Source organism: Sorex araneus, chromosome 5 (genome assembly GCF_027595985.1).
Source record: "Sorex araneus isolate mSorAra2 chromosome 5, mSorAra2.pri, whole genome shotgun sequence".
Taxonomy (NCBI): domain Eukaryota; kingdom Metazoa; phylum Chordata; class Mammalia; order Eulipotyphla; family Soricidae; genus Sorex; species Sorex araneus.
In genome coordinates this window covers 42,496,604-42,522,552 of record NC_073306.1, presented here as the reverse complement: position 1 = coordinate 42,522,552, position 25,949 = coordinate 42,496,604, and the positions used below count along the sequence as shown (strand labels likewise).

At 50.3% G+C, this 25,949-nt stretch overlaps 1 protein-coding gene across 1 annotated transcript in view; it reads right to left on the bottom strand.

The window, feature by feature from the left end:
• Positions 1-25,949, bottom strand: part of CSMD2 (CUB and Sushi multiple domains 2) — a 608,999-nt gene that overhangs the window by 132,244 nt on the left and 450,806 nt on the right. Inside the window, exons 26-29 of the mRNA XM_055138092.1 lie at positions 24,162-24,364; positions 17,251-17,442; positions 12,304-12,442; positions 5,724-5,911 (exon numbers count right to left, since the gene is read on the bottom strand). Coding sequence (XP_054994067.1) covers positions 5,724-5,911; positions 12,304-12,442; positions 17,251-17,442; positions 24,162-24,364 — 722 coding nt within the window. The remainder of the gene's footprint in view (positions 1-5,723; positions 5,912-12,303; positions 12,443-17,250; positions 17,443-24,161; positions 24,365-25,949) is intronic.

The window sequence follows — 25,949 nt, the reverse complement described above, 5'->3', positions numbered from 1 at the left end:
TTCCACCCTGTCTTGAGTACATTGCTGGTTGCTTTTTTTCTGCAGAAAGAATTCTCTTTTTCTTGATTTAAGCATTATTCTGGTAGTGTGGTAAGAGTATTTCTTTCCAGTGGGTTGTGGATTTTTTTAATGACAGAGACCATCACCTGTTCTATTCAAAGTTCTGGCATTATAGCATGGAACTTGGCAATGAGGCTGGCTCTATATGGCACTCAATGGAAGTCTAATAAATGCATGCTGAATTGACTGGCTGAGCACTTTGGGCTTGGAAAATCAACAACCACAGCAATGATTGCAACTACATACCCTGTTCTATAGTTACTCATATGTCAGAGCAAAGAGAGCTCATTATTTCAAGCATTATCACATTAATAATAATGACAAGGATAATGATAATGATGATAGCCTCTTACATAGGAACATCACTTTATAATTTTCAAAGCACTTTCCAATCTGTTATCTCATTTATGTCTCACAATAGCCTCTGCAGCAGGCAGGGCCAGGTATACTCATGTTCAGGTTATAGATGAGGAATATGGTGATCAGAGAGGCTAAATGATTTTTCCAAGCCACTCAACTATTGAGAGTAGAATTAAAGCTAAAATCAGGACTTCTTGGCCAAGGCACAGCTCATCTGTGAATGATAAAGCTAAATGGCTGAAACAGCACAATGAGCATCAGAAACAAAACCCAAGTTGCCCAAAGAGGGACAATTAAAAGGAAACACCACAGTTTTTTCTGTGCTATTTGACAAGGGTCCTTTCCAAACAGAGCCATTGCAAAAGCTGAAAATAACCCCAACAACCAACCAATAAATAATCAGTTAAAATAGGTTAGCTTGGAGCAATCTAATGAACTATGAGTAGCCTTTAATAAGAATAGAACACATCTTTGAATACAGATATCGAGAGATGCCCAAGTTCTTTATTGTTGGCAATAAAAATAAAACGAAAAAATGAGAGAAATAACTCATATTACAGATGATACATATGTGTGATCTCATTCATATAGGACAGAGATCAGTAGGCAAACAACAGTTCACAGACCAGCTACCCGTTTTGTAAACAGTTTTATTGGCACACAGCCATGCCACAGCCACTTGTTTAAATATGGTCTGTGGCTATTTTAGCATTACAGGAGCAGAGCTGAGGCCATCTGGCCTTCTGAGTTGAAAAATGTATATCTTGTTCTTGGTAGAAAAAGTTTGTGTGATAGGACTGGCTAGATATTGCAGCAGGTAAGATACACATAGCTGACCAGGGTTTATTCCCACCCATTATAATTCTCTGTGCACTTCCATGAGTGATCCCTGAACACAAAGCCAGGAGTAAGCCTTGAGCACCACCGAATGTGCCCCACCCCACCCCCCACCTCAAAAATAATTCAAGAAAAAACCTCACATAGAAAAAGTTTGTATCGGGGCTGGAGAGATAGCACAGCGGGTAGGGCATTTGCCTTGCACGTGGCCGACCCGGGTTCAAATCCCAGCATCCCATATGGTCCCCTGAGCACGGCCAGGGGTAATTTCTGAGTGCAGAGCCAGGAGTAACCCCTGTGCATCACCAGGTATGACCCCCCCCCCAAAAAAAAAAGAAAAAGTTTGTACCTCCCTGACATAGAATTTACATTATCTTATACCTACATAAACTATTTGGAATGGAATGACAGATTATTTAATGATGTTACTTTAGGAAAAAGCAGTAACAGGAAATGTTGAGTTTTTGGAGTACATCTTAAATAGTTCTCTTTTTGTTGGAATGTTCCCCAACAAACACACATTTAAAATAGTCTAAGGTAAGGGCCGGAGAAACAGCACAGTGGGTATGGTGTTTGCTTTGCAAATGGCCAACTTGGGTTCAATCCCTGACATCCTCTATGGTCCCCTGAGCACTGCCAGGAGTAATTCTTGAGTGCAGAGTCCTGAGCAAGCCTTAAGCCACCAGGTGTGGCCCCCAAACCAAAACCTAACAAATAAAAAAAATAGGTGAAGGGGCCAGAGAGATAGTACAATAGGTAGCGGGCTTGCCTTGCATATGGCTGACTAAGGTTTGATCTATGGGACCCCATATGGTCCTCTGGGCCCCACCAGAAGTGATTCCTGAACATAAAGCCAGGAGTAATCCCCCCTGAACATTGATGGGTGTGGCTCCCAAACCGAACCAAACCAACAAAAAACAGAAAGAAAGAAGGAACTAAGAGAACACGTCCATTTTGAGTTAATAAAGGAAGACCCACAGCATGGAGGGGGGTGTTGCTGCGAGTGGTGGTGATGATGAGGGAGAGGAGGCGGGGGTCAAGCGCTAACTCCTCATCCCACAGTGCTACTTCTAGGGGTTTGCAAGAGGAGACACACACATTCTGGGGACAGCTGGTTCTCACTGGCCTTTCACGAGTGATGTCAGCTTCTTTAGCTCATGCTTCCAGCACTGTCCCTTCTGTCCAGATTACTTGGAGACCTTCCCCTTCCTCTCCCTGGTGGAAGTGGGCTTCCCACTTTCCAGCAAAGCTTGTTCATCCCTAACTTCTTACCCTTCCGGAGACCCTACACTGCGCCCTAGGTGAGGGGAAAACACCATTTCCATCCCGTCTACGTTCAGCGAGCCGAAGAGAAAACACTTTCCATTCTACTGGGCTAGTCTCGTGAAGAGCAGATCCGACCTGGCTCCCCCCCAGACATGAGCAGAACAAATGAAATAGCCATGAAACAGGGCAAAGACAATGATATGGAAGAGATGGACCAAACGGTGCGCCAACCACTCACCGGCACTGGCCACTCTGCTCGGTGCCGTGTTGTGCACCAGTGCTCCCGACAGCCCTCCCTTTGACGGGCGAGGAAGCTATCTTCAGAGAAGGTAGGTGCCTGATTTACAGACTGATAAATGATGGAGGCACCCCCTCCACATGAGGATAGTAGGCTCGAGGGAATGTTTATCATCAAGGCCATGGGCGCTGAGTGGACACACCTGAAGAATCGGTCTGCAGAAATTTCCTTCTGATTCATGAAAAGTTGTTACTTTTCACAAAGTATTGCTTATCTACAGGATGAGTGGATCATGTGCCGGCATTGCTACAAATGTTGATAGATAAATATTGATAAATAAATATTTTTATTCTAAGTTGTGGTTTTTATTTCTGTTTCCATAGTCCATTAAAATACTTCTGTTTTCACTGGCCCACCCACGTAAAATATTGAAAACCACTGGTTAAAATGACATCTCTCTGGTGGCCCCAAGTGCCATTTCTCGGAAACCTTTTCTGACCCATGCCCATACATTTGGGTATAGGTTTAATAAAGGATGTTATTTTGCAGGATTTAAGCAATAACAGGACTGGGGTTTGGTGGGGGGCGGGGGCAGGAAAATTGAGGATACCGATGAGGGTGAGAGTATAGAGGGAAATTTTAGGGAAAATTTTGATGATAGGACTGAGAGGGGTGGCAGTGTATGGAGCCATGGGGGGGGGGTCTCAGACTGAGTCTAGGACCTAGTACTCAGTTTAAATTCCATTTGCACGGAACTGTGTTTGTGTGATGGGGAATGCTGAGAAGGGCTCGATTAGTGAATGTGGGTGCCTAAAGAAATAGAGAAGCGCAAACTAGCCATTCCCAAGCCAGTGCCCAGAGGGAGGAGGACAAGTCAAACACTATAGTTTCAGTGCCAAGCATCTTCCAGAATGCTTCTGACATGACAAACAGCAGATAATCAATACTTAACGGGGACTGTGAGGTCTTGTTGGACCGGAAGTACTAAGCACGGTGCTGGCAGTGGGGAGACACTATTAGCTATTATGATGATTGGTATTATTTGTGTGAGTTCATGTGAGATACTTGTAGATACTGCCAGAAATATTTAATTAAGGGACTCTTTAAAAGGTTGCAGAGGTGCTGCATTATGCAAGCGGGGGACACAAGCCAGAGACTTCTTAATTTTAACTGGCAATGTGACCCCATTTGTCCACACAGGCTGATGAGGCCACGGATGAACTTGGGTTATGGTACACAATAACAACATCGGTCATCTCTAGAGTAGCAGCAGGCTTTGGTATATACAGGGCACCATAGCCATGCATACATAAGCATATACAAAATAATTTAAAAACTTAACCTCTGAAGTGTAATTATTATCACCACCATTTTGTAGATGGGGAAATGGGTTCTAAGACATACTAGTTTGCTGATCTCATAAATCAAGCAAGAAATGGAGCTAGGAGTTGGAATATAGAGTTTGGGTGAAGCAGAGAAGAAGAAAAGGTCAAAAGGAGTGGAGTCCAAGGGCCAGGAATATTGCTACATAGTTGGAAGCCTGCCTCATGAGCTGGGGGAGAAGGCAGCTGGAATAGAGAAGGGAACACTAAATCAATGATGGTTGGAGGAATCGTCTGGGATGGGAATGGGAGATGTGTGCTGAAGTAGATAAAGGACCAAATGTGATAGCCTCTCAGTATCTATACTGCAGACCATAATGCTCAAAAGTAGTGAGAGAGTACAGGGGAAATTGTCTGCCATAGAGGCAGAGGGAGGAGTAGGATAGGGGCAGATACTGGGGACATTGGTGGTGGAAAATTTTCACTGGTGGAGGGGTGGATGTTAGATCATTGTATGACTGAAACTCAAACATTAAAGTTTTGTAACTGTGTCTCTTGGTGATTCAATTTAAAAAAAAAAAGGAGTGGAGTCTTAGAGGGACTGGAACTAGTCTTGTTGCAATGGCTACCGGGTGGTATGTGCCAACACTAGATATCTTTCTTTTGGGAGGCGGTGTCTTGGGCTACACCCAGCTTGGTACTTGCTCTGGAGTGCTCAGGACATCATGTAATAATACTGGGATCAAACTAGGGCTGGTCACATGCATAGCTAGTGCTGTAACCCCCGTATTATATCTCTGTATCTTTCCTTTGATCACTGGATTCATTGATCTTCACATCTCAGAGAGGCAGAAATTATTTTTCATCATGTAAGATGTGGAGAAATGAAGATGTTGAGAAGTCCAAGAAACTTGCCCAGGACACACAACTGCTTTGGGCTCTGCTCCCAGTTAATCTGAGAGACTCATGCCCAGGCAAGGACCATGACCTGGTTTGTAAGTGCATTTTTACTGGTGCACAGTCCTGCCCATCATTTATGTATGGTCTTGGGCTATTTCAGATCCAAAGGTTCACAGGCTTAAAACAGTAGCTATCTGGTCCTTTTAGAAAATGTGAGCCAGCCCCTGGTCTTGACTCCTGCATTCTTCAACTTGCTGACTTCAAAAGTGCAAGGGCCATAAAAGAATGGATGACTGGAGGGATATGGGAATGGAACCAAGGAGCATCAGAAAGCATCTAGTCAATGACATGGTATCAGAGTATGGCCAAGGAGTGTCCTTGGGATGGAGATCCAAGCTCCAAGACCCTAGCAGTTGGCTGGGCTGTGCACATGGGCACTGGATGTAGCATTTCAATCAATCAAGAGTGGGCTAGGTTACAGAAGATTGAAGAAGAGTTCAGAATCTTCCTTTCAAGAAGGTCTAAGAGCAGAGGCTTGATTTGGAAAGAAAAATGTGGTGCAAGAAGAATGTTGGCTCTGGGTGCAAGAGACTAGGAAAGGTGGGTGCTGGCAGCCCCAGGGATATGACCCAGCGCACGCAGTCCTTACTGCACCACACTGCCTCCGCTGCCCCACTGCCAGCTCTGCCTGGGGTTTGGTGGGGGGCGCTCCTTCAGCGACCTTCACTCCGGGCCCTTACCTGTGTAATCGATGACGAAGCCAGCATTGCTCACGGAGGCGTCACTGCGGAAGGCCAGGAAGAGGCTGTTGCTGCTGCTCTCGATGCGGCTGGGGAGCTGGGAGCCATAGAAGCTTCCGATGAGAGGGCTGAGGGAGTCCCGGCCGTCGTAGATGTGCAGGAAGTCATAGCCAGGCTCCAGGTTAAAGCTGGGGAACAGAAACAGCCCGCCCCGAGCCCACTAAGGTCAAATCACAGCTGGGAACTCGACTTCGACTTGACTATGGCCTAGGGGGGCATCCCAGGAGGCAAGTCTGCCATCCCAGAGGGTCTTCCTGCAGGTGGCGAGTGAGGGTCGGCACCCCAGGGACCCCGAGACAGAAACCAGAGTCAGTGTACAGCAAGCTGGAGCTGCAGACTCCTCAACCTCCTTTTACAGAAAGGAAATGAGTTACCAACTCAACTTACGGTGTCCGGTGAGAGCAGAGCCAGGGCTCTGACCCGAATCAAACATGCTGTTGGCTGTGCTGTTCTGTACCGCCTGTTCCTGAGGGGAGGAGGCACCCAAGGGCCCATTCCCAGTGGGGAGGGATCCACTCCCACTGAGGATCCTCGTGTTACTCTTTGGCCCCTGAACCAATTTTCTGAACAACCCTGGGACCTGCTCCCACCCTACTCCTGCACCCACATGCTGCCCCTCCCTTAGCCACCTCATGACCTTGGTGTGGAGGAAAATAATCCTTTTAGAAATCCAGTCTTTACTTAGCTGATTTGGTACTAGGCTTCCTGCATGCAGCTTCTCCCACAGGAACACTTAGTGCGAAAGTACTGAAAAAGTGCCTTTGAGTGATATTTCAAAGGTCCAAGAGGTGGGTTTTGGGGTAAATCAGTCTTGGTCATAGATGGTGGTCCTTGCACTTTTTAACTGCCTCCAGCTGTCCAAAACATCCTCCAATCATCAGAGCTTTCCCAATATGCTGGGCTGTGAGGAGGCTGCCCAGGAAGCCGTGGTCCACCAGACAACAGCCCTTGCTCAAGACTGCCACAGGGTCTGGAGGGATGGGGGTGAGGACAACAGAGCAAAGTCTGAGTTTGTATCAACGTGGGTGGGCAAAGGACAAAAGGGGGATGGGGATGAAGCTTTTATGGTGGCCAAGTAGAAGCTGAATCTGGGGTGAGAAGACCCTCAGCAGTTGGATAGGAAGGGAGAAGGGAGACGCAATGAAGGGTGAGGGAGAAGCAAAGCCACAAGGGCACACGAAGTACTGGGAACTGAGTGGCTCAGTCTGGCAGGAGCTTAGGGACTAGGACAGGGTCAGGGTAGAAGGTAATAAAGGTGCAGGTCGGCAGGAGCTGGGTTTCTTGGAATATGGCTCAAAAGTTCTGACTTTAGCTCAGAGGCAAACAGGAACCATGGTAAGAGCTAAACACCAAGAACCAATTTGTTTCTTTCTCCATGCTTACAGCGAACTCTAAGTTATACCCATGAAATAACCAGCCCTTCTGGGTCCCACTGATGAGTTTGGCACATGCCCATCAAGACCTAGAACATTCTCACCATCCCACAATACTCCCAAGGGATCTTTCTCACTCAATCTTCTCCACTCCTGGCAGCCACCACTATTGAGTAGATTTTTATCACCACAGATTGGTTTTGCTGATTATAAATTTTTCACAAGTGGAATCATACTTTATGCTTTTTTGGCAGATTTCTTTCTCTGCACAAAATACATATTGCACCGTAGCACTGTCATCCCGTTTGTTCATCAATTTGCTCGAGGAGGCACCAGAAACATCTCCATTGTGAGACTTGTTGTTACTTTTTTTGGCATATTGAATATGTCACAGGTAGCTTTCCAGGCTCTGCTGTGCGGGCGGGATATTCTTGGTAGCTTGCTGGGCTCTCCGAGAGGGACGGAGGAATCAAACCCAGGTTGGCCACATGCAAGGCAAACACCCTACCCACTGTGCTATTGCTCCAGTCTACTCACTGTCAATGTATCACTGTCATTCTGTTGTTCATTGATTTGCTTGAGCGGGCACCAGTAACGTCTCCATTGTGAGACTTGTTACTGTTTTTTGGCATATCGAATATGCCACGGGTAGCTTGCCAGGCTCTGCTGTGCGGGCGGGATACTCTTGGTAGCTTGCCGAGCTCTCCGAGTAGGATGGAGAAATCAAACCTGGGTCGGCTGTGTGCAAGTCAAACACCCTACCCACTGTGCTATCCCTCCAGCCCATATATATATATATACATTCATCCATGTTTCAGTAATTTAGTCCTCTTTATTGCTGAGTCATCTATTATCACTTGTTAAAATGCGGTTATTTTCACATTTTCAAGTGATGAGGTGGCTCTCTGAGAGTTAGCTTAAAAAGAGAGACCTGCCAGCAAGGCTGGGCTGGGGCCGAGGAAGCATTGGGAGACAATGGTGGCAACTGATATGGCAACAATAAGAATTCTGGAGGAGCTGGGATGGCAGAGGAGAGGCAGTAAAGGAGCAGAGTGGGCAGCCACGGTTCCAGGCTCTGGTCACCAACAGGAGGAGCCCTGAACATAGATGAGGGGTGCCTTCCTCCATGCTCACGATTGAGCTTGTCCTGGGAGCTGAGTATGTGCTCAATTTTACAGGCCTTGCATTTGAGGTCTTTGCAGGCTGGACATGGATAGTCGGGGACCCCCCTCCCCAACCCCCCGGAACAGGAGCTTGCAGCCTAGAAAAAATTCCAGGCAGGTGGCAAGCATAGGGCAGTCTCCAGGGCACAAGAGGAGAGTAGAAGGGGCTGGGGTGACTAAGAGAAGGCAGAGCCCGAGAAGGAGCCCACAACAGCTGAGGGTCAGCAGCAGTAAGCCCAAAAAGTTGGGGAGCCAGAAAACAGTAAGGTCAGGAAACCCAGGGGCCCCACAGTGGGATTGGGAAGGAGGATGCCATCAAGACAGGGGGTGGGGGATGGGGACTGGGGAGGGGACAATGGGATAATAGTGGAGGGAAGAGGACACTGGTGGAGGTGCTGGAATGATCTATGCACGAAACCCTACCATTAGCAGTATCGTCAACCACGGGAATAGAATGAAAATTTTAAATACAAAACAAAACAGGGGAAGTTTTATTTCTGCTGGCAAGCAGGAGTGGGTCAGTGTCTTTTTATCAGAAGAGTTCCCAGCGGAGCCACGGAGGCAGGCTGCAGTGATCAGAGAGTGAACAGGAGCAGAGAGAAGCTGGGACAATTCTTTTATTGACGTGCTTATTTTTACGGTGCTGGGGATCAAATCCGATCAAATCATGGTGCCAGTCCTCATATAGGCGAGGCATGTGCTTTCCCGCTGAGCCACATCCCTGGGCCCAGACAGTTCCTTTGAAGAGCTTTGCCTCTAAGGAATGAAGGAGACGGCACAGGTGCCAGGGGAGGGAGAACTGGAGAGGAGCCTGAACTTGCTCTTGCTCAAACAAGCAGAATAAGCAGCAGAGGAGGGCATGGGGAAAGGATCTGGCAAGGTCTGCCTTGGGGTGGGGGGCCGTTTGGGCTATACTTGGCATCACTTAGGGATTACTCTTGATTCTGTGCTCAGCGATCACTCCTGGCAGGGTTCGGACAAACCCAGGGCTGTGTGCAAGGCAAGTGCCTTCCCCACTCATATGTCCTTCCCCGCTCATATACCTCTCTGGCCCAAGGTCTGCCTTTTTTTTTTTTTTTTTTTTTTTTTTTTTTTTTTTTTAAATTTTTATTAAATCACCATGTGGAAAGTTACAAAGTTCTCAGGTTTATATGTCAGTTATACAATATTCAAACACCCGTCCCTTCACCAGTGCCCAAATTCCACCACCAGAAACCCCAGTTTACCCCCCGCCCCCACCCCCTACCCCCTACTGTATAACTAATGAATTTCACTTCATTTTTTCTTTACCTTGATTACATTCCATAATTCAACACAAAACTCACTATAGTTGACATAACTCTCTCTCTCTCTTTTTTTTCTCTTTTTCCTTTTCCATTTTTTTTTTTTTTTTTAAATTTTTCCCCCTCATCCCCCTTCCTGCGCCTCATAGTATGGTGTACTCCACGCCACGTTGGCCAGCGTGGGGCTTTTGCTTAGCTCATAGTCCAGAGGTGGCTGTTACATTAAGAACCTTCAATATTTCAACAAAAACTTACTGTTATTATTTGGAGTTTCCCCCCCAAGTCTGACCTGTTCAAATGGAACCCTTTCACATTGATGACAATTATAAATGTTAAGTCGCGCGGACGTGGCAGCGTCCGCGCGGTTTTGGATTTCTGTATAAAGTCCAGGGAAAATTCTGCCAGAAACCAATTCCTAAAGCTGTCTCTGGTTCCCGCTTGTTCCACATCCACCGGCTCTGCAGGGGCATGGGCGCCCGGGCCGAAAACCCGGCCGGCCGGAGCCGAGCACGGGCCCGACTAGGGCTGGCTCTGTATCCTGCGGCTGTTTCAAGTTCAAAGCACACATTTTTTTTTTTTTTTTTCCGCGCCACCAAGTTCGTACCTTCTCAACGGACCCACAAAATGTCGGACACCACGCCTTCTCCCGGAGGGGAGAGAGACCAAGAAGGAAGGTTCTTTCCTCCGTTAGCCGGCGTGGGGCAAAGGCTTAATTCACAGTCTCCATACATGGGTGCAGGCACTTGCTGGAACCCCAATTCCTAAAGCTGTCTCTGGTTCCCGCTTGTTCCACATCCACCGGCTCTGCAGGGGCATGGGCGCCCGGGCCGAAAACCCGGCCGGCCGGAGCCGAGCACGGGCCCGACTAGGGCTGGCTCTGTATCCTGCGGCTGTTTCAAGTTCAAAGCACACATTTTTTTTTTTTTTTTCCGCGCCACCAAGTTCGTACCTTCTCAACGGACCCACAAAATGTCGGACTCCACGCCTTCTCCCGGAGGGGAGAGAGACCAAGAAGGAAGGTTCTTTCCTCCGTTAGCCGGCGTGGGGCAAAGGCTTAATTCACAGTCTCCATACATGGGTGCAGACACTTGCTGGAACCCCAATTCCTAAAGCTGTCTCTGGTTCCCGCTTGTTCCACATCCACCGGCTCTGCAGGGGCATGGGCGCCCGGGCCGAAAACCCGGCCGGCCGGAGCCGAGCACGGGCCCGACTAGGGCTGGCTCTGTATCCTGCGGCTGTTTCAAGTTCAAAGCACACATTTTTTTTTTTTTTTTTTCCGCGCCACCAAGTTCGTACCTTCTCAACGGACCCACAAAATGTCGGACTCCACGCCTTCTCCCGGAGGGGAGAGAGACCAAGAAGGAAGGTTCTTTCCTCCGTTAGCCGGTGTGGGGCAAAGGCTTAATTCACAGTCTCCATACATGGGTGCAGGCACTTGCTGGAACCCCAATTTCTAAAGCTGTCTCTGGTTCCCGCTTGTTCCACATCCACCGGCTCTGCAGGGGCATGGGCGCCCGGGCCGAAAACCCGGCCGGCCGGAGCCGAGCACGGGCCCGACTAGGGCTGGCTCTGTATCCTGCGGCTGTTTCAAGTTCAAAGCACACATTTTTTTTTTTTTTTTTCCGCGCCACCAAGTTCGTACCTTCTCAACGGACCCACAAAATGTCGGACTCCACGCCTTCTCCCGGAGGGGAGAGAGACCAAGAAGGAAGGTTCTTTCCTCCGTTAGCCGGCGTGGGGCAAAGGCTTAATTCACAGTCTCCATACATGGGTGCAGACACTTGCTGGAACCCCAATTCCTAAAGCTGTCTCTGGTTCCCGCTTGTTCCACATCCACCGGCTCTGCAGGGGCATGGGCGCCCGGGCCGAAAACCCGGCCGGCCGGAGCCGAGCACGGGCCCGACTAGGGCTGGCTCTGTATCCTGCGGCTGTTTCAAGTTCAAAGCACACATTTTTTTTTTTTTTTTCCGCGCCACCAAGTTCGTACCTTCTCAACGGACCCACAAAATGTCGGACTCCACGCCTTCTCCCGGAGGGGAGAGAGACCAAGAAGGAAGGTTCTTTCCTCCGTTAGCCGGCGTGGGGCAAAGGCTTAATTCACAGTCTCCATCCATGGGTGCAGGCACTTGCTGGAACCCCAATTCCTAAAGCTGTCTCTGGTTCCCGCTTGTTCCACATCCACCGGCTCTGCAGGGGCATGGGCGCCCGGGCCGAAAACCCGGCCGGCCGGAGCCGAGCACGGGCCCGACTCCCAAGGTCTGCCTTTTAAAAAATTTTTTGATTTTTGGGTCACACCCAGTGTTGCTCAGGGGTTACTCCTGGCTCCACACTCAGGAATTACTCCTGACCATATGGGATATTGGGGATTGAGTCTGGGTCAGCCACGTGCAAGGCAAATGCCCTCCCCGCTCTGGCTTGGAGGTCTGCCTTTCTGAATCTACCTTTTCAGAGGTTTGACAGCAGTGATGAAAGCTCCTTCCTAGGGGAGGGTAAGTGAGGAATGAGATACTGTGTGTGCCCCAGGCACCGCCAGAAGGGCTCTGCAAAGCTCGTTTCTCTCTAGTTTTCCTCCTTCCCTTCCTCCAGGATGGAGCCAGCTTACCGCAGACCTGCACCTACCCACGGAGCCCCAGTCTGAACCCCCTGACCCGGTGCTCTGACCCCGTCTCCCCAACCCCACCCCCAGGGGGAAGGTACATACATGTTAAATACCAGGGCGATGACGTAGTCTGGGGACACGGTGACCTTCCAGTCGCACTCCTTTCCGGGAGGGTAGGGCTCTGGGTAGTTGGGCGACAGGATGACTCCGGATGGCCCGATCAGGTCTCCCCCACAGGGAGCTGAGGAGAGAGGAAGAGGAGGGTCAGATTGCCCTTTCACCCCTCCACACACTAACAAGCAGGACAGCCTCAGACTGGGGACCAGGCTCTGGTGGCCCAGGGGCAGGGAGGTGACCATCACCCCACATTGCCCATGGAGACACTCTGGAGCCAACAATTCAAAAGTGGTGAACTTTATATCTTGTAATTTCACCTCCAGAAGTTAGTTGAGAGCAAAAAAACACAATAGCTGGTGCTGCCACTTCCTGGCTGTGTGACCTTAGGGAATTTACCTAGCCTCTCTGGTCTTCAGTGCCCTTCCAGAACATAGACACTTTTTATTCTGAGGGGCTAGAGAGGGAGCTGTAGAGATTTAGGAGATAGGGTTTGAGTGCTGGGTATTCAAGTTGGTTACTTATCTTTTAAGACCCTAGAAGCGCCTGTTTCCTCCCATGGCCTCTCATCTGGCTTCTGAGGGAAGCAGGTATTTCTCCCATGTCTCAGGCTGCTTGATGTAGGGAAGATTGGAAAAAAAAAGAATCATCTCCCCACCCTCACTCCCCGCCGGGCACACTGGCCTCCATCACTGACAGCGTCCTTGGCATCTCTCGGACTACAGGTACCTCCCGGCACTCTAACCGGCCTCCCGGAGGAAGCATGGGGGCTCCATTGTCGGGAGAGGGACAAGCCCGCAGTTACTTCCCGGAGAAACCAGGCCTTCTGAGCTGGCCAGGAGGGGAAAGGCTTTTCCTGGGCACTTCCCAGGCCCTGAACCAGGTTCTTCCGTCAAAGACCGGCTGATGGCTTGGTAGCCTGAGGCTCTGGTGGGGACATGACTGGGACAAGATGGCCAGACTACAGAGGGGGCTGGAGCTGCCAACCGCGGGGCAATGGAGCAGACCTGTCCTGCTGAGGAGCAGAGCGGGGAGCACTGTCTAGGGAGTGACCAGATTCCAAGATGGGCACAGAGTTGGGGTCCACCGTGTGCATCCAAAGCCCGCCATACGAGCAGCTGCTGGCTGGTCGCAGAGCCGAGCGGCCTGGCCCGGAGCTTGGCAGCACTGACTCAAAGCGAGGTTAAAGCCCAACAGGGCCCTTCGGGCTGGGCTGTAAAAACCCAGACGCGGCTGAAGAGAAGACAGGACAAGCCGTGAGTGGCGTTTTGTGGAAAAAAGTTCTAATAACCACCTGGAGAGCCAGCAACCGCCCAGTGGGCTGCCCCTGTCCGGGCATCCGGCAGAGTCCTTGACTCAGGGGCCCCCGTCTCTCGCCTGCATCTCAGAACAGCTCAAGGAGCCCGGGGGTCACTTCTTCTGGCCTGGAAGAAGGAGACTGAGAGCCCAGAGGGGTTTAGTGACTTTGCTGGCGTCCCGCTGAGACTCCAGACTTTGAGTGTTGGGCTGTGTGCCCTCAGCCATAAGGCTGGCCGCTGAGTGGTCAGCAGGGACGAGGGGCAGACAGCTGCCCCCAGGGGTGGCCCTCGCCCAGGTCCCTGAGAGGTGTGTGGTAATGAGCATTAGACCAGAGTGAGGGCAGGCTAAGCCCCTGGACTTGGCAAAGAAAGGGCGCGTGGCGGCCTCACACTGCAGCTCCTGTGAGAGAGAGAGACGTCCGGCAGGCACTTGTCCCGCTTCCTGGGAGGGTCACTGAGGGAGCACATGCTGCTTTCATACTAGACCTTTCTCTGCCATCTGCTCAGATGTTTCTTCCCTCAAGTTCGTCTCTGATGAGCCGGGGCGGTTCTGAAGTGTTTCTGAACCTGCAGTTGTCCTTCCATGGTCCGCCTCCAGGGGGCGCTCAGCGTGCTGGCGTTCTCCCAGCAGAGCGCAGCCACTCATTCCTGCATCTGCATCTGACTCAAGGTTGGGTGGGCATAAGATGTAGGTCCCCTCCCCACACTGGGGTGTGTGAGGAGAACAAAGGGGCAGGAAGTCGCCTTTCCCCCTTTAGCCCTTTGGGAGACTGAGCTAGGTGGGCCCCCAGAATCATCCCCTCAGCAGGTATGTAGTGGGGACTGGGTGTGCCATTAGCCGGACTTAGCAGCTGAGGAGCTGTGGGTGGAGGTGACACCTGGCTTACCTCTCCCCTACGTCTGTGGTCTGTGCCCTGTCAGGAGCAGAAGGCTGCCCTGTGGCCCCAGGTGGGACCCTGGTACAAACCACAGAGGCCCAGGCAGCGTAGGGAAGGACCTGCCCATTATTCTGGCAGCCAGGGCAGGGCATGGGCAGCAGGGCTTAGGGCTTGTGGAAAAGACCACGACCGTCATACTGAATCCCGCTGCCAAGAAATCCCAGCAGCTCTGGATGACTTCAGAACCATCCGGAGCTGCTGGTTCTGCTGCTGGATGTGTGACTTCCTTGCTGTGTGTGTATTTGGGCATATTATCCCATTTCTCTGGCCCTTTGTTCTTCTGCTCTGATGCTGGAAGAAAATAATAGTGATTGGTACTGGCTCCTAGCATGGAAGGTGTTTACTATGAGCCAGACATGGTTCTAAGTGTTCTTACAGTAGCATCTTATTTAATCCTCTAAACAACCCATTGAGAAAGACAGCCGCTGCGGTGCCCCCGTATTACAAGGAGGGAAAGGAGACTTGAAGAGATTAAACAAAACGCCTTGGGCCACATGGCTTTGTGGTGAAGCTGAATTAGAATCCAGAGCTTGCTGTAAACCCACAGGATGATTTTATTTGCAATAATGCAGCTGAAGAGTCTGGCCCAGGGCCCATCTAGGAGATAAGGCTCCATAAATAGTGGTTTCCTCCCCTTGCATCCTCCCGGTAATGAAGGGCATCAAGGCCTGCCAGACCAGTCAGGGCAGACTGCCAAGGGAGCTGGAAATTAGGGGCTTGTCACTGGGATTTCCAGACTGCTTGAGAGAAGAGGCTAAGACATTCATTTTGTTGCCTGAGGAGCATTTCCCCAAGCCAAGTGCAGAAGAATGGGTAATGAAAGCTGAATTAACCTCCGTGCCCTGCGCGCTGCATATTTACTGCTCTCACGCCCATAACACAGTGATCTCTCCTCCCCACCTGGGACAGACTTGTCTCAGGCCTGGCTCTCTGTGAGATAAGCTGAAGAAATCACAGCCTCAGAGAAGGCTGAGTCTGGAAGGCGCCTCCTCTGCGGACTTCCGCTCGGGATGTTCAGAATTCCTATCACCAGCTCTGTTTTTGGGGAAAACACTCAGGGGGATGAAAAAGAGTACCTGAAAAAAATGGGGTTTTGGAGGGAAAGGAGAAAAGGACAAGAGAGCAAAGGCAGAGAGACCTGAATATTTCTTGGGAGTGGGATTTTATTAATTAATTTATTTTTGGCTTTTTGGGTCACACTCAGCGATGCTCAGGGGTTACTCCTGGCTCTGCACTCAGAAATTACTGCTGGTGGTGTTCAGGGTACCATATGGGATGTCGGAGATAGAACCCAGGTTGGTCACACACAAGGCAAATGCCCTACCCGCTGCGCTATCACTCCGGCCCCTTGGGAGGGAATTAAGTGCGAGGGAAATACTTCTCTTCACAGAATGAGGAAAATGAGGTAACTCAAGGCCATTGAGTTAGCAAATGGCAGGGGTGGGACTGAAACACGAATGTGTGTCTTTTCCATAAGTCACACCATGTACTTGAGCTTGGCTGTACTTGCCTTCGCTCCAGCCACATAACCTGTTCTACCCCTGGCTGCCATGCAGGGACAGGATTTCCCATCTTCCCCAGACTGCAGGTGTGAGGGGCAGAGGCTAGTCCTGGATGCCTACCCAGCATCTCTGTCAAGCCTGAGTGAAAGACACGTGATGGACCTAGGCCTGCAGTGGGGGGGTAGGAGGAGTCAACCAACGTCCACAAGGAGGCTGTCACAAAGCAGGGACTCAGGGCTTGCTTCCCTTCTGTCACTGTGGCTGACACTTTGCCTGAGGAATGACGCATGTGGCACTGAGCAGTGGGCCATTTCTCTCAACTTCCTTTCCTCTCCTGTCCCCTTCCCTCACAGTCCCACTGCTCAGACTCAGGTAACTAGGGCACAGGATTCTTCAGGACCCAATACTCATATTACTTGGATAAATCTCAGAGTCTCCATGATCATACCTGCCAAATGGGGAGATTTTAAGTTTAAGGCTAGTTCTTGAGAACCCAAGCCCAGATAACCAATAAATTCTGTGAGAAGCAGAAGACCGATACTTTCCCTGGGGCTTGCAGGTGTCCTGGCGCTGCCGTGAGGAGCATTCATTTCAGACCCTCCTGCTCCTTACTCGCCCAGGCGACCCTCCACCCCCTTACCAACCTCCATGGCTTGAGCAGAGGTTAAACACATGGAATCTGAGCTCATCCTGGGGAATGGAGACTTTTTTGGAGTCTCCGTGTAGAAAAGGTGTGGGAGTGTTATGTGAGTGTGTGTAGGTGTGCACATGTGTGCAGAGCAGGGTAAAAACTTTGGTATCTTTTCCCAACTTTCAAAGATCAGGTTCCCCTAGCGAGGCCCAAGCTGTAATGGCCACATGTGTGTATGTATGTGTGTGCATGTAACTGTGAGTATGAGTGCATGTGTGTGCTCATGTGTCTATTTACACATGCATATTGTATAAAATGCATATGTATTTTATATGTATGGGTACATGAGTGCACGTGCTTGTACTTATGTATGTGTGTGCTTGTGCATGCTGTGTATTTAAGTATGTATGTGTCTGTGTGCATATTTGTGCACACGTGTTTCTGTGTGACACGTAAGCATGCATACGTATGTGTATTTATGTATGTATGGTGCGTGCACTGTGTGCATATGTGCGTGTCTGTGGGGAGCTCGCAGAGGCAGGGTTTGCTCTGCAGCTGCTTCATACCAATGCATGTTGGTGGGCTGGGCTGCCAGAAGAATCTGTTCTCGATCTTCACACAGCTGATCTCTGTGCTCCCCTGCAGCGCATAGCCAGGGTCACACTGGAACACCGTGGAGTCACCGGCCTCCCAACTGTCACCACTTCGGCTTCCGTTCTGTGGGACCCCCGGGTCATTGCAAGACGTGGCTGTGGACACTGGGAGAAGAAAACAAAAGAGGAAGTGGGGTTTCCTGGGCGTCTGCCAGACAGTGAGGCTCCGGCTCAGTGCCCTCACTGACACCAATACCTCCCTCACCAGTGCCACCACGGTGACTGTCACCCCCAACCAGCATCCTCGGTTGTGGCCACAGTGCCACCATATCTGTGCTCGTCCTTGATCCCATGACCACCTCTACCCCACCTCTGGCCATCACTCATTCTTCCACTCCCTTTGCCACATGTGGGATGAGCTAAGCATGATGGACCTTCTCTGATTGCAGAATTGAGTTCAGCTGGGTTTAATGCCATGTTCTGTGTGGCATCGATACGCTCTGCGATGGTGTGTGATGCGACTAGGAGGGAGCGACAAGATGACCAAGTGCAAATTCCAGATGTTCAGTCAGAAGAGACTGTGCAGAGGGGCCTGTCTGGCTCCCGGGCAGGGGCTCTGAGGTGGAAGGGTGCTACTAAAGTGGGGTGCTTGTGCTCTCTTGCATGGAAAACCACCCATGACTGAAGAAACCAAAGGAAAGATCTGACGTTTGTAGGAAGTAGAATCAAAATGCACATAACTAGCTGGGGCGTGTTCAACATCTTAAAAGTCCAGGATGGGTGGGGGGAGATAGATCAAAGGAGATAGATGCATGCCTGGATGCTTGAGGCCCCAACTTCAAGCCCCTCTATTGCATACCCCACCCCAGCACCACTGGGTGTGGCCCTGGCACCTCAAGCACTGCGGGCAATGAGTTACAATGACTTCTCTAGGCTGGAGCACCCAGTGTCAGGCCCACACAACCAGGCTGAGTATAGGCAGGAGTGGCCCACAGGCCCCCAAGCATTGATGAGGAACCCGCCCCACTCCCACCCCCGCCCCCAAAGATTAAAAGGCCTCAGGAGTTTGGAAAATGTTTGTTGTCCAGTAGCAAACTTAGTACAATGCAGAGTAGGTATTTTGAATGCAAACACCACCGGATGATTAATAGAAGGAATAAAAGAATGAATGAACAAATGCAGCGTGAGAAAATACATCAGGGGCTGGAGCCATAGCACGGCGGGTAGGGCGTTTGCCTTGCATGCAGCCAATCTGGGGTTCGATTTCCAGCATCCCATATGGTCCCCCAAGCACCTCCAGGAGTAATTCCTGAGTTCAGAGCCAGAAGTAACACCTGAGCATCATCAGGTGTGACCCAAAAAGCAAAAAAACAAACAAAAGAAACCCATCAAAGGAAACGGTGGAAGAGAAAGTCCAGGGTAGAAATATGGAACAACCCCAGTAACCTCCACAGACCCCTGCACCTTCCCCCTCCCCAACTGCCCCCCACAACCTCCAACCCCCCACATCACCATTTGCAGACCATGGTCACGGGCCCCTGGGACAGGAGGTTCTTGGGGTCATAGTGTTTACTTGCATGAGGATTTTTAAAAAAAACCCAGGGGCAATAACTTTTGCATGAAGCACATGAATTTATTCCACAGTAGAATGCATAGAATTGACATGACTTCTTCTTCTTCTTCTTTTTTTTTTTTTTTTTGCTTTTTGGGTCACGCCCGGCAAAGAACAGGAGTTATTCCTGGTTCTGGGCTCAGGAATTACTCCTGGAGGTGCTTGGGGGACCATATGGGATACTGGGAATTGAACCTGGGTCGGCCGTGTGCAAGGCAAACGCCCTATCTGCTATGCTATTCCTCCAGCCCCGACATGAGTTCTTTTTTTTTTTTTTCCTTTTGACATGAGTTCTTAACTAGGAACAGGAAGCCTCTGTACTTCTGCACTCTTCAACCATCACTGTTAGTGACCATCAGAGGAAAGGTCAAGGAGCACCAGCCCAGGGCACCTGTGCACACTGCTATCACTACTGTGTCTTGGTGTGTGGACAGGCTGGAGTTCAACTGCCTAGTACCTTCCAGAAACACCGAAGACGATATACAACAAACTAGTGCTACCTTCGTCTGACCCATTGCCTTTAAAACTGTTTCGTTTTAATTTAACCTTATTGGTCTTGGAATCACAGCTAGTGGTGCTCAGGGGCTACTTCCAGCTTGGGGCTCCAGGGATAATATTCAGTGCTGGAGATCAAACCCGGGCCTCCTACATGCAAGGCGTGTGCTCAGCCCATTGCGTTCTCTCTCCCTCCTGCCTGTTCCTATAAATCAAGTTTTGCTGGAACACAGGCAGTGGCTTTGCAGACGGCTGTCAACCCTTGGCCACACACATGATGGCAGAGTCCAGCTGTGGTGACAGAGATCACAGAGCCAACCAAGCCCTGAATACCTGCTCTCTGGCTGTTCATGAAAACAGGCTGGCTGACTCCACGTAAATGGCAGCTCTCTTATGCTCTCCTCTTTTCAGAACACATTTTAAAACTGCTTCCTTTGTTTCTTTTACCCAGGTTTTTTTTTTTCTTTTTGGGTCACACCCGGCAATGCTCAGGGGTCACTCCTGGCTTTGCACTCAGGAATTACTCCTGGCGGTGCTCAGGGGACCATATGGGATGCTGGGATTCGAACCCGGGTTGGCCACGTGCAAGGCAAATGCCCTACCCGCTACGCTATCGCTCCAGCCCCATCTTTTACCCAGTTTTAATCAGCAGCACCATCAAGGACCTGCTATCACTATGCCTGAGCCCCACTCGCAACATCTTCCAAGGAAGTGACCTCTGTCCTTGCCCACCCCTGACCCGGCCTCCTGGAGCCCTTGTCCTTGCCAGGAGCACGTGGAATAGCACTTCCTCTGCCAGCTCTATCCTGGCCTCCATCCTCAGCTCATCTCCTCACACAGTCCTCCTTAATCCCCTTCTTCTGCCCTCAGCCTTCCTCAACATCCTTCCATCCATTTCACTTTATCCAGCTTTGCTCTTTGCATGGCCCGGCACCAACTATAAGAACCTTGCTAATTTATTTGTTTGCCTCTTTCTTGTACATTGCTCGTGTGTCATTACAGGAACAGAGACCTTGGCTGTTTCCCTTCTCACTGTATCCCCAGGGCCCACAACAGTACCCAGCACACAATCGTGCTCAGTAAATATTTGTTGAATGAATAAACAGATGAACAAATCACCACCATCTGACACTTACTGAATTTATTTATGAAGTCAAATAAGAATCAATCTTCTTCCTTCCCAATTAAAAAAAAAAACAGACAGCTTTCGTCTCAAGCCTTACCAACCAACGCAATGTGCCCATGTAAATGATTTTCTAGAAGAAAAATAGCTCACTGTTCTGACCCTCCTCAGGAGGATTATTTGTATGCGAGGCAGTTGAGTGCAATGACAAAGAACCTAGATTTGGGAATCAGACACAGAGGTTTGGGATCCCAGCTCTGCTCTGACATCTCGCAAACAAGAAGGCCTTAGAGAAGAAACCTTTCCTGGGCTGAGAGCCCCCAACTACAATAGGCACTGATAGAAGTGCCCAGGCCTTCAGATTTTGGTAATAATGACAACTGAACACATAGTAGAGGGCTCAGCAGGGAGCCAGCTGGCCAGAGGGCAGGGATGGCACAGCCCCCCTCTCTGAGGGCCTCCCCTCACTTATTTCTGTTCTCCGTTTCTCTCTTTCATGCTTCTGACTTTGAACTAACTGCCTGGCAAAGCCCCGGGGACAGGCTGCATCCACGTGGCGCAGACAGGATGTTAGATGTTACACAGTCATGTTTACTTAATAAAGCCGAGGCTGCACTAATCGTCCCTGGCATTTCTGTACAATCCCCTGTCAAACACACACTATAAAGTTAACACGGGCCGAGCGATCCTCTCCTCCCTAGAGCAGTCCTGGTATTTGCTCACCCATGACAGCAACAGGGAAGATGACCTTTCCTGAACCTTCGTCACGTCCAGAACACGGGGGCCGCATTCTTTCGGCCTTCCAGGAGCCCGGGCTACCGAGCCTTACCCACCCGCTCTCCATGAAGCCTCAGCCAGACCCAAGGAAATCCCTGGGCGAGAGAAAAGCTGAACATTTGTTGGTCTTACTGGACCCCTTTGTTCGGGATGCTGTGGGGGAGCCTAGTCTGCACGCCGGAGCTGTAGGGAGGCCTGGGGGACAGTGCAGCCGGGATCCTGGAAGAGCATGTGGTGGTATGGCAGGCAAGTGACCAGCTGAGATGAGGCAAGATGTCTAAAATTAACTCTGCGGGAGAAGCAGGAGGTGAGGGCTGGGGGGCTGGGGGCCACAGAGAGTTACTGTCCGTGGGATTTGGGGAAGTGGTGGTGTCTGAGATGTCCCTTGAAGGTTATGTTGGGCTTCTGGAGGCTGGGCACTGCGTGAGCAAGCAACCAGTTGTGCCAGGCCAAGGCCTGGCTGCAGGAATGCCCAGAGACTGTCCCAGTACAATCCTGAGGACACAGTGGAGGTCAGATAATACAGATCCTTGGGGGAACTTGTCACTAACTTATGGGCTACTGCTCTGTTTTTTTTTTCCCTTTCCTCATCAGCTTGGGCACAGCCAGAGAAAATGCATGTCAGTTTAATTATTCATGCCACTCCTTTCCCTGGAGGGGGCTCTGTCTCTTTACTATTCTACCCCTCACTGCTGGGAGGGCCTTCAACTGCTTATCCAAGCAATTTCCAAAGTTTTTGTTCCCTGAATCGCTAGTCTCTTGAGATGGCCTAGAAAAAAAAAGTCACCTGTGGTCAAATATGTCTGGGAATTGTGGCCAACTGCCTTCCAGATGTGCCCACACTCTCATTCCAGAGGTTCACAGAGGTTCAGCCTTACAAACCACCTCTGATGGGCCTGATGGGGCTTGATTTAGGGACTTCTGTTTCTGGCAGTATTGAGTAGTCAGGGGAACCCTGGTTTAAAAGGATTTCTGCATTTCTCTAAGGGGCCCCTCACTTTAGGGGGGTTGGCTTTACTTGGAGGTCCCTGGAACTCTGTCATGGGATGTCAAGGAGGCAGCAAACACAGTGAAGCTAATCAGGAGCTTTTGCTTCCAGTCAGGGCTGGATGCTGACATGACTGCATGGAAAGTTAGCAAGAACCAGAGTCTCTGGCCCTGGCAACCCTAAGACTCACCTGGGGAGACCCCCTCTCCCTCCATCCCTACTGCTGAGCACTTATCTCATGAGAAGACAGATGCATGAAAGGAAGATACAAAAAGTAGAATCTGTCCCTGCTGTGAAGACTCAGTGGTGCCCAGTGGATCTATTTGGCTTCAGTGGGTCCACCCACCAGGTGAGCAGGGGGAGGCAGACGGGGCACAGGGGCCACGCAGAATTGCTCTGGATTCAACATGGAAACCACACACACACACACAGTGGAGTAAGCAGATGGTAATGAAGACAGCTGCTGTATAACAAACAGGAGCATCCACCGAGGTGGAGCCACTTGTGCGGGGAGAGGGGGGGATGGAGGAGGCACTTCAGAGGCGCTGAACTGATGCCCGGTGTGAGTGTCAGGACTGGTCGTTGAAGGTGTCCAGCATCTGGACCAGCATGTTGGAGCACTGCCCATTTGTGGCCACTCTGGTTTCTGGTTCGCCATAACTGCTTACGGCAGTGCATCATGAATTGGATTTTGGTTACTCGTGTTTGGCTTCCAGGCTTTCTGAGACTGGCACTGAACTAAGAACCAGAATGGGTGGTGTGTCAGATCTGTTCTTCCATGACTACACCCCAAAGGGATCCAGTTGCCTCCCTCCCTCCAATTCCTGCAATCCAAGTCCCTGTGTTCAGCCACCAAGGGTCCCCTACTATGTGCAGAGCCAGCCCTCCTGCCTCAGCACCTGTTCCTCTTGGCATCTACCTACAGGGCCTTATCTCCCTTTCTCATCAATAAGGTGACTCCATAACAACCCGTCTCCAGACTGACTACTTCTTGAAATGTGCTTTTGCTCCTATAATGCCTTTTCATCCTCGGGACTGAGCTGGGCATTATCTTTTCTGGAAGATCTTTTTTTAAAAAAATTTTTTATTAGAGAATCACTGTGATGCACAGTTACAAACTTATGAGCTTTGTGTTTGCATCTCACTCATACAGTGATCGTTTACCTACCCCTCCACCAGTGCCCATTCACCTTTCACCCCCACCAATGATCCTAGTATCCCTCTCATCACCCCCACCCCATCCCCCACCACCCCACACTTCTGTTCTCTCTCCTTTTGGGTGTTTTAGTTTGCAATAGAGGTATTGAGTGGCCTTCAGTCTATAGTGGAAGATCTTCTTTAGGTAACCAAGACGTTTCTATTTCTCCCTCCAGACACTTGCGGTTTGCATTTGTCTATTAATCTGGTGTATGCAGCCAGTTAGGCCCAGCAGAGATATCTGGGCATGAACTCACCATATACAGACACAGAGCTGCTGCTCAGAAAACACGCTGAGCCATAGGACAGTGGTTAGGGTACATGCATAGCATGTGTCTGAACCTAGTTCAGTCCCTGGTACTACACAGTTCTCTGACCATTGCTGGGCACAGTCCTGGACACCCCAAGCACTGCTGGGATGGCTTGGGTAACCCCTGGCACCCCAGGGCCTGTGCTACATGGAATCTTTAAGACTTTGCACTGAGCCGCCAATCTTTGTTGGCTGAGAATTGCTCTTAGGATCTACTTGCGAGCTCCCTTCCTGCAAAAAGAAAAAAAAAAAAAAAAGAAGAAGCCTGACCAGAATGGATAGGAGTGGAAAGACAGGGGAAAGAAGGGAAGCTGAGGCAGGAGGAACGGAGTTGGTGCCATGGCAGGGAAATAGAGAAGGGCTGCAGAAGGGGAGCACAGACCTGAGAACTGAATGGCAAAGCCCTGCTTGCTGGTGAAGAAGTCAGTGCTGAACTGCAACACGACCGAGTTGAAGGTGCTGTGCAGGTCCTTGGGCAGGACGGCGCCGCTGAGCTCCTTCAGCAGCACCCCGCTCTCCACCGGCCCGTCCCAGATGCGCAGCACATCGTGGACCTCCTCCGTGTCGAACACCAGGAAGTGGAGCCTGGACGGGGAGGAGAGGGAGACGTCACACACGTTCAGCTCTTTGCCTTGTGGGCTGTCTGGCCAGGAACAGCCCTGCAGGATGGAGGAGGAGGAGGAGGAGGCTGATGGTCCCTGCCAGCCTGCTTCTGTCTCATCACGCTACCCACCGGGTATGACCTGCAGGCAGATTTTGTGCATCTTGGTAGTTACGATGAGTTTCAGACGGCCAAAGTCAAACCTCTATACCACAGCCCACAGCCATCCCTCCTGAATCCGTGTCCACATTGATTTGAGAAGGATGCTGAGGAGGCAGGACCTGGCTGCCATGAAAGATACAGGTGAAACCAAAGGACCCAAAGCCCTGTAAGCTCTTTGTCAGTTGAACTAAATGGATTCTAATGCATCATGGTGAAGGCAAGGAGCAGTCAACGCAACAGAGGAAGAGCAAGCTATGCCCTCTTGGTAGGAGGCTGCAGGTGAGAACTTATTTACTTCCCCACAAAAACCTGCACACAGATGCTTCAGAAAAGCTTGCCTCCTGATTGCCTTGGAAACAAACTTCCAAGCACCCAGGGGATGATGGAGAGGTGAGCCGCAGTGCACTGGTGGAATAATTTCAGCACTGAAAAAAGATACGCTATCAAACCACAAAACCGTGGTTTAAGGGGTCTGTCTGAATTGGCTCCATACTGTATGATTCCCTTCTTAGAAGGCTCTGGGAAAGGCAAAACTGCAGGGACAGAAAAGCTACCAATGGCTGCCGTGGGCTGTATGTGGGAGGGGTGGGGGTACCCAGGAGGTGGAGTCTATCAGAAGTGCAGGGCACTGGGGACACTGACCCTTGAAGTCGTTACAGTTGCTCAACAACTGTAACAAATCTTCCTTGGAAGTGGGGACTGACGGTGGGGGAGGCCCTGGGGACAGGGATTGCTTATATGTCACCACAGAAACTGGTTCAGATTACCCTGATCCACCCTGGGAATCAGGAATTGAGGCAGGGTCGCCATGAGTAGAGGGGAGGGGGGCACTTCAGGTCACAGACAGCTCTCAGAGCAGAGAGGCTCAGTGGAACTCAAGTTCTTCTGCCACCAGGAAGGTCCAGCTGCTAAGGGGCCTCTCTTGCAAGCCTTTCTCTCCTAATGGGTTTTTAATTTTTGAATCATGTTGGGCTTATATGAAAGATGCAGTTATAATGGAGAGAATTCCCACGGAGCCCTTGCTCTTTCTCCCGCTGTCTGTGTCTTACATTTCCTGGGTACGTTTGTCACGAAGGAACCAACATGGTTGCATTAGTCTGAACACCGCTGCCGACTGGGCTTGGCGGCACTAGCTTTCCTACAGATGTCCTTTTTTATGTGCAAGGCTCTCATTCGTTTCTCACTCTCTCCTCTTTAAAAATATCCTTTCAAATTTTAAACACACGATGTGCTCAAGGCAGGAAAAGGCAAACAATATAGTACAGATGAACTGAATGTTAAAAGAGTCTCTCTCACACAAACCAATCTGTTCTCTAGAGCTTTCCGCATGACAGAAGGTTTGGTGCCCAGCCCGCCAGACCTGATTTCAACCTGCTCACAGGCATTTTCCTTCGGCATGGAACCATG